The sequence below is a fragment of the Tuber melanosporum genome (assembly GCF_000151645.1).
Source record: "Tuber melanosporum whole genome shotgun sequence assembly, scaffold_15, strain Mel28".
NCBI lineage: Eukaryota > Fungi > Ascomycota > Pezizomycetes > Pezizales > Tuberaceae > Tuber > Tuber melanosporum.
This window is the reverse complement of record NW_003298808.1, coordinates 843,547-850,244: the sequence shown is the minus strand read 5'-3', so window position 1 is coordinate 850,244 and position 6,698 is coordinate 843,547. Positions and strand designations below refer to the sequence as shown.

At 48.0% G+C, this 6,698-nt stretch overlaps 2 protein-coding genes; one reads left to right on the top strand and one right to left on the bottom strand.

Annotated features, from left to right (window-relative positions):
* Positions 1-3,061, bottom strand: GSTUM_00004773001 (uncharacterized protein; the record flags this gene model as incomplete). XM_002836547.2 has 2 exons in its annotated part: positions 2,150-3,061; positions 1-2,088 (listed from the first exon to the last, which is right to left on the bottom strand). Exons 1-2 carry the CDS (start codon positions 2,936-2,938, stop codon positions 1-3), a joined length of 2,877 nt encoding a protein of 958 aa, XP_002836593.1. The 5' UTR covers positions 2,939-3,061.
* Positions 3,062-3,980: 919 nt separating this feature from the next.
* GSTUM_00004772001 (uncharacterized protein) lies at positions 3,981-6,368 on the top strand. XM_002836546.2 has 10 exons: positions 3,981-4,225; positions 4,280-4,383; positions 4,441-4,493; positions 4,565-4,819; positions 4,876-4,923; positions 4,978-5,013; positions 5,063-5,248; positions 5,304-5,726; positions 5,792-6,085; positions 6,143-6,368. Exons 2-10 carry the CDS (start codon positions 4,332-4,334, stop codon positions 6,326-6,328), a joined length of 1,533 nt encoding a protein of 510 aa, XP_002836592.1. The 5' UTR covers positions 3,981-4,225; positions 4,280-4,331; the 3' UTR covers positions 6,329-6,368.
* The last annotated feature ends 330 nt before the right edge of the window (positions 6,369-6,698 follow it).

Sequence of the window (6,698 nt, the reverse complement as noted above, 5' to 3'; positions counted from 1 at the left end):
TCACCTCTTCCTCTTAACCCTCCATCCATCCTCTGAGAAACAACAAATCCCCTTCGAAATACACCAATTCTTCACATCTTTCGTAGTTACCGTATGCTTACCAAACCCACCCTCCATGATCCCTCGAGCATTCAGCCATTCCGCCAGCTCCTCCACGCTGATGGGATCGTACATCAAGATCGCATGTGAGAACCTGCACCCTTCGCTCCCGGGTTCGATATCAAGGATTATGCGCGATATCATTTTACGGGACAGTTTGGGGGATTTGGAACGGGAACGCGAGCGGGAAGGAGATACACTCTTTGATGGTGACTTAGGTGATGAGAAGGGGGAGACGGTTTGTTTTTGCTTGTGCTTTTTAGCTTTGCGTTTAGGCGATAGGGGCGGGGTGCTTTGTACGGAGTTGGACGGGCTTTGAGACTTTCGTGGATATTGTATGCTTGTCCCGGGGGCATTGCCTACAGCGAATTGCTTCGCCATGGATTGGTGGGTAAGGGACTGATCCCTGCGAGTCGGTGACCGCCCTCGGTCTGGGGGTCCAGGAACCCCGCTCTCAGTGGGGTATCGCCTTATTGTTGGCCTGTTCCCCCGGAATTTGGAGGCCCCTGGAGCGGTAGTCGTGGAGTATTCTTGGCTGCGAGAGATATTTGGCCAGCCTGATTGCGGAAGATGGGTAAAGGTTGGACTAGTAGACCTCGTTCGTTGGGTCAATGTCTTAGTGGCGGCAGCTCCCCGGCCCTTGTTGGTATCCTGTTCGATATTCCGCTTGTTTTTCGCTAGCCAGCACTCTTCAAGAATAGATATCATTCGAGACCTGGTTTTCAGGTCTTTAAATCCGTATCTTGCTACCTCAGCCTTTAATTTTGTTGTTATCCATGCATTGTAGTTTGGCATGGATGGCTCAGGCTGTACTTGAGGATCGGGGTTGAAGGTTGTGGCGGAGGAATTGACAAGAGCAGCTACCCTGCTTGTGGGAGTGTCTACAACCGAAGTTGTAACACTTTTTGGAATCATCGATGATGCGCGATCCGACGTTTTTGCGAAGTTATCAAACGATAGTTCTCTTACATCATCCGCATCTGGAATGACAAATCGTTTCAGTTTGACGGGGGGCATATCTTCTGTTCGGAGATGCGGTATAAATTCCTCCCCAACACCGTTTTTCTGGGGAGAGTTTGCGGGCTGGCCCTCCACTTGTAAATTTCGCATATCCTCACCCTGAACGACGATACTTGGTGGTCTCGTCAAATGCCCCTCTATCCGAAGGTTTGGCACTGGCTCATCTTCGACTGTTCCCATAGGATCCGGGAGGGCTGGGCCCTCAGATGAGCTTGAGCTCCTGGCGGTCGATATCACTTCCACAGGTCCCGGGTTGCTAGGTAACGACAGGATCCCATTGTCAACGGACATGTCTACGACCTCCACCGAGAGCAAGCCACCATCCAAATCTCTGGCCGCTGCATCCCATAGCTTGCTGACAGTCCTTCTCCCTAATCGACTTTCAGGCAGCATTGGCTGCTCCATAGGAAATTCTTCGGAATGGGACCCAAAATCTTCAACCGTCGATACATCGAGTAGACCGATATTTGTCCAATGTCTCGTTCCCACTAGTTTATTCCCACCCTTCCTATCCTTCGTTAAGGTTTTAAGGAAATTTCTCCTTACAATTGACGTCGAAGGGGGTATATAGTCAGGAGTGTCCTCATCCTCAGCAGGCTCCAGGTTGTCGACCGTCTCGATCTCCGCCATAACTTCCAATTGCGAACTACTGCCAAAGATACATTCTGTCTCATCGAATTGGCGCTTAGCAGCCTTCGGGCTTAGAAGTTTCGGCGCTGGAGAGGAATCTCTCTTCGTCGCAGAAGCTGTCTTTCGCTTTCGAGTTAGCTTCTCGACTACAGCACTTTCGGAGGTGGCGTCCTCAAGCGCAAAATAATTGAGCAAAGAGTGGCTTGTCACTTCCTTCGCCTCTCGGTATTGCGTTGTTGCTTGGCCTGTGATTGTCCTTGTTTTTTTCCTTGGTTGTTTACATTTGGACGCTCTGGGCTCGCCACTAGCGATATTAGAGTTGCTAGGAAGATTTACAATCTGTCAGACGACATTTAATTAGCATGCAATACAGGGTATTAACATAATTCGATAAACTAACCTCTATAGCTCGCTTCTTGATTAGCCCATTGCCAGACTTATTGAGCCCTCCAAGCGAAGCCAAAGCGCTGCCGTCACGACTGTAGCTACTCGAGAGCTTCATTTCACTAACCATATTTGCAAAGTCAAGCGTCCCCCTGCCTTTGGTGTCTTTCCCTTCACCTGTCTCTATGCCGCCTAGAGTAGGGGAACTGTCGATACTAATAACAGTGTCCTTCACGGGAGTCCATTCTCTATGGACGAGGGGTATGGGCGGTTCGGTAATTAGCTTGGTCGGGGATTGGGGAATAGAAGAAGGGTTCCCATAAATTACTGGTTTGCTGGGCACTTCTGCTGCATCTTGCGGTGCGAAGAATGGTGATTTTGTTGGCATGGACTTCTTGGCGGTTTTGGCCACAATCTGACCATCGTTCATCGTCGCCCTCTTCTTTCTCGTATTTTTAATCTTTGGTTTGGTGGTATTCTTTGCTCCAGCCTCGCCCAAGACTTTGCTCTTTGCCAGAAAATCGCCAAGTGTTGGTGTTATAGAATTCCCCCTCGCTCGAGATATTTTGGCAATAGGGTCCCCAGTTGGTTTTAGTGCTCTCTTTCTTTTGGGCGGTAGTTTGGTGACAACACCATCTCGGCTGTCGCTGTTTGGAAGATTCCAAGCATTTTCCAAGATAACTTGACGTGATAACAGGGTTCTTGTATCATTCTGTTTCTGTATCGCAGCTGTACCTTTCTCAACGAGTTCTTGTAAAAGAGCTGAGGGCGAGAGTAGTGGAGACGAGGGCTGGGAGGACACCATTCTATTTGCTTTGGTGGGAGTTGTGATTCGCAACGAAGGGACAGGTGGTGAAGATAAAAGAATTATGGGGTCCATCCTTGTATTCAGCGGTGCTGTGGTGTGAACTAGAAATGAGCGATGGGCATACTTGACGAGTCTTCGGGTAGCCGCGTGGGATGCCAGCGTGAATTCTGCGCCAAAGGGCGATGTTGACGAAGGGCACCAAACTAGCACAGGGGTGCTGAGTGTTCAATGTTGTGTCTCGTCGAATTTGGCGCGTGGGCGCTAACCGAGGGCAAGAAAAACGTGACATACCTTATCTATGCACAGGACATTGAATTGTGGTGGGTGAAAGGTTACGGTAGTCCACCGAGCCAATCCTATCTCGAGTATCATCACTGCACCAATGGTTGAGTTGAATGCAGCCAGTCGGCTTTTCTCCCTAATTCCCAAAACGTGCTTGGGGGCTACTAGCAGCGAGTTTTATTGGAGTTGGATCTCTAGTCAGTCTTCACGTCTCTCGTCCTTTACCTGTTAGCATTGAGACAGGCGGAAAATGTGTTTAAGATCTCAGCCGTTGAGGTACTCGACTGCAGTTCTAGCCCCTCTTTCAGTAGGGATCCATTATATTTTCTTAAAAGGATCTGTGATACTTGTAATTGGGCCACCGGAAGTCATCTTCCAAGCACGCCTACACATACCGGTACTGGTGCTGGGGTATCCTTTTTAAATCACTAGGGTAGTATGATACGAGTCATTGATGGTAGACCTTAGAACTGAAAAAGTATAGGTACATACTGTACCTACCGTATTATCATTTGATATCATACCTGGAGAGACATTTTCGTAAAAGACAGGGCTTATTCTGAATGCGAACAAAACTTAACTCTCCTCTGCGTACAATACCCGTAACCATGGGTGATAATTGAAAAATTTCCACTTTTCATACTGTGTGGCTGGACCTTCGTGCCTTCATGTACAGTGCTGTGAAGTATTCTGCGTCCACAAAAATGTCCCACTTACTCAACCCCAATGCTGCACTATTGTCCCCACCGAGAAGGCAGGTAACCGAGCTTTAGTCCTACTCTTTGGCTTCCACCCCCCCACCTTCCATTTATTTTCTGCGCTACTCATCTCCTCTATATTTCCCAGTTTTCTCATTTTTGAGAGCTCTCCCCACATTCCTCCGTTTGTTATTTCCTTAATCATATATTAACGTCGTTAGTTGCCAAAAACGCTGGAGAGCCACTCAACGCCCCCTTGTTCGGAGTTCCGTTACCAGCAGGAATTTTCATTGGCAATCAACTAGTAAGGTTGCTCCACCCCCGCTAGCCCTAGGCTAATCCCGAGGTTCAACACCAGATCTGCTACAAGCTAATTTGCTGCTCGGGTACATCCTCTTGAGATCTTGGTCATGTCGAAGCCAAAACTATCCCCTCCAGTTATCAGACAACTCATCATTCTTGGTATATCTCATCATATCGTGATCAGGTTGGAGACCGAGGTTCGCTAACTTCTAGCAGCAGCATGTCGGCTCGCAGAACCTGTTTCCCTGACTTCTGTCTCTCCTTACCTGGTGAGTCCTTTTTGGCCTAAGTTTTTATGAGAATAGGAGGGGTAGGAGACGCTAATTCATCTTCGAACTAGTATTATATGGTTGAATCCTTTGGAGTTCCCCACGAAGAGATACCGTTTTATGTCGGAATAACTTTCGCCTGTTTCTCATTTGCTCAGTTCCTCACAGGGATCTTTTGGGGGCGGGTTAGTGACAGGTTCGGCAGGAAGCCGACAATGCTGATGGGGCTGAGTGGATCGCTCTTGTTCATTTTAATTTTCGGTTTCTCGACTACTCTTCCTATGGCTATATTCGCCAGGTGCTCTTCAGGGCTTGTAAATGGGAATGTATGATTCGCCATCCAGTTAGCCCCTGAATTCACCGAATCTGACATCCTTTGTAGGTTGGAATATTGAGAACTATGGTGGCTGAGATGGTTCCACAAAGGGAGGTATGTTGTCCAGTTCACGATAATACCGATATCAGAATCATTCTGACTATACAGCTTCAACCCCGAGCGTTTTCGGTCATGCCGATGATTGTAAATTTTTGCCCTCTTAAGCTGCTTAAACCTTTCTAATATCGTGCAGTGGACTACGGGATCGATTCTCGGACCAGCTATTGGGGGGTTTCTTGCTGATCCTGTAACTAACCACCCGAATTGGTTTAAGGGAGAACCACCGGCCTTTCTTAAGAAATTTCCATTCTGTCTGCCAAACTTAGTCAGCGCTGCCCTTCTTGTCTGTGGTCTGTCTGCCGGGGCTCTCTTCCTTAAAGTATGCACAACTCTTCCGTCATATTCGATCGTGAAGTCTGATACCTCTGATGTAGGAAACCCTTGAAACAAAGAAGAATGAGCCTGACCGTGGCCGCCAAATTGGGAAAAAGATAATTGAGTTTTTCTCCCAGAGCCCGCAGCACCGCACGGACATGCTGGACGAGACTACTTCTCTCTTAGCGGACTCCTCCTCGAGAACTGATGGGGAAGTGAATTTCCCACCGGAAGTTCTTAAGGATTCTGCGCCGCCACCGCTGATGCAAGCATTTACCTTTCAGTCCACAGTTAATATTATTGTATATTGCTCAATATGTCTACACACCATAACCTTTGATCAGCTGCTCCCCGTGTTTATGTCATATCCGCGGGAGGATACTCCTAGACAGGGCTTAAAGTTCGCAGGAGGGTTTGCCATGCCAAGTTATACCATTGGCTTTTTCTATACCGTTTACGGTATTGTCGGGATGTTTCTACAGGTAAGAGTACCACCCCTCCTTGTGCAGTAGGCATTGCAGGAGATGCTCAAAGCTGACCCGTCTAGTTCTTTGTTTTCCCCCCCGTGGTCAACGCTCTTGGCCCCTTGCGAACCCTCTGGTGCTGTAGTTTAGTCTTCCCAGTCATTTACTTTCTCGCACCGTTTACGCTCCTCCTCCCACGCGACCACCAGCATTTAGTACTCTTCTTCCTCCTTTTTGCGAGAGGTGTATCGTCTATTTTCTCATTTCCTTGTAGCACTATACTGCTTACGAATTCTAGTCCTAGCTTGAGGCTTTTGGGCACCCTCAACGGAATTGCTGTTGCGTTGGGTGCCCTTTCGAAGGGTATGGGGCCGGCTGTGGGTAATCCATTTCGCGTGTAATTTGGAAAATGTCGCTAACACCATTGATAATAGATCGGAGGTCTGGCATTCACTCTTGGCCAGAAAACCGGGTACGGAATCCTCCCCTGGTTTCTGTTGTCGGGAATAACCACCCTCTGCATCCTGCCATTGGTCTTTCTAGTTGAAGGCGAGGCTTCCCCGAATAATAAACCCATGCAAGGAGTTGAAGGCGATGAAGTAGGTCCTCTCGCCAAGTGACTTGGTGCATGAGTAAGTACTCAATTTGGCTTCAAAACCTCAGTTAGAGTACGGTTTCATTCGCCTCTCACTTCTGGTCAAAATTCTCAATACAAACAACGACGTAATGCGGAATGTATGTATAAAACCGAATATACGTGAAAAACTTCTGTTCGGAAGCTATCCGTTGTATCGACCGCACGCCCACCCTTTGTGTATTTATCAAAGTTGTGGAAGGAGAAATGAAGAGGCTAACATACTCTACCATCTTCACCTTTCCGAAATGCTCACATGAACACTTGCGGTTTTGACCATGTTAACCCCGCCCCCCCCACCAACCCCGCCATTCCAATAAAAATTTCAAGAATGCAACATCAACCAGGTGGCTTTG

Coding starts and splice junctions, on each gene's coding strand:
- GSTUM_00004772001 (XM_002836546.2), top strand. CDS start 4,332: ATGTCGAAGCCAAAACTATCCCCTCCAGTTATCAGACAACTCATCATT. Junction 4,384..4,440: donor CAGACAACTCATCATTCTTG/GTATATCTCATC, acceptor AACTTCTAGCAG/CAGCATGTCGGCTCGCAGAA. Junction 5,249..5,303: donor CCGGGGCTCTCTTCCTTAAA/GTATGCACAACT, acceptor CCTCTGATGTAG/GAAACCCTTGAAACAAAGAA.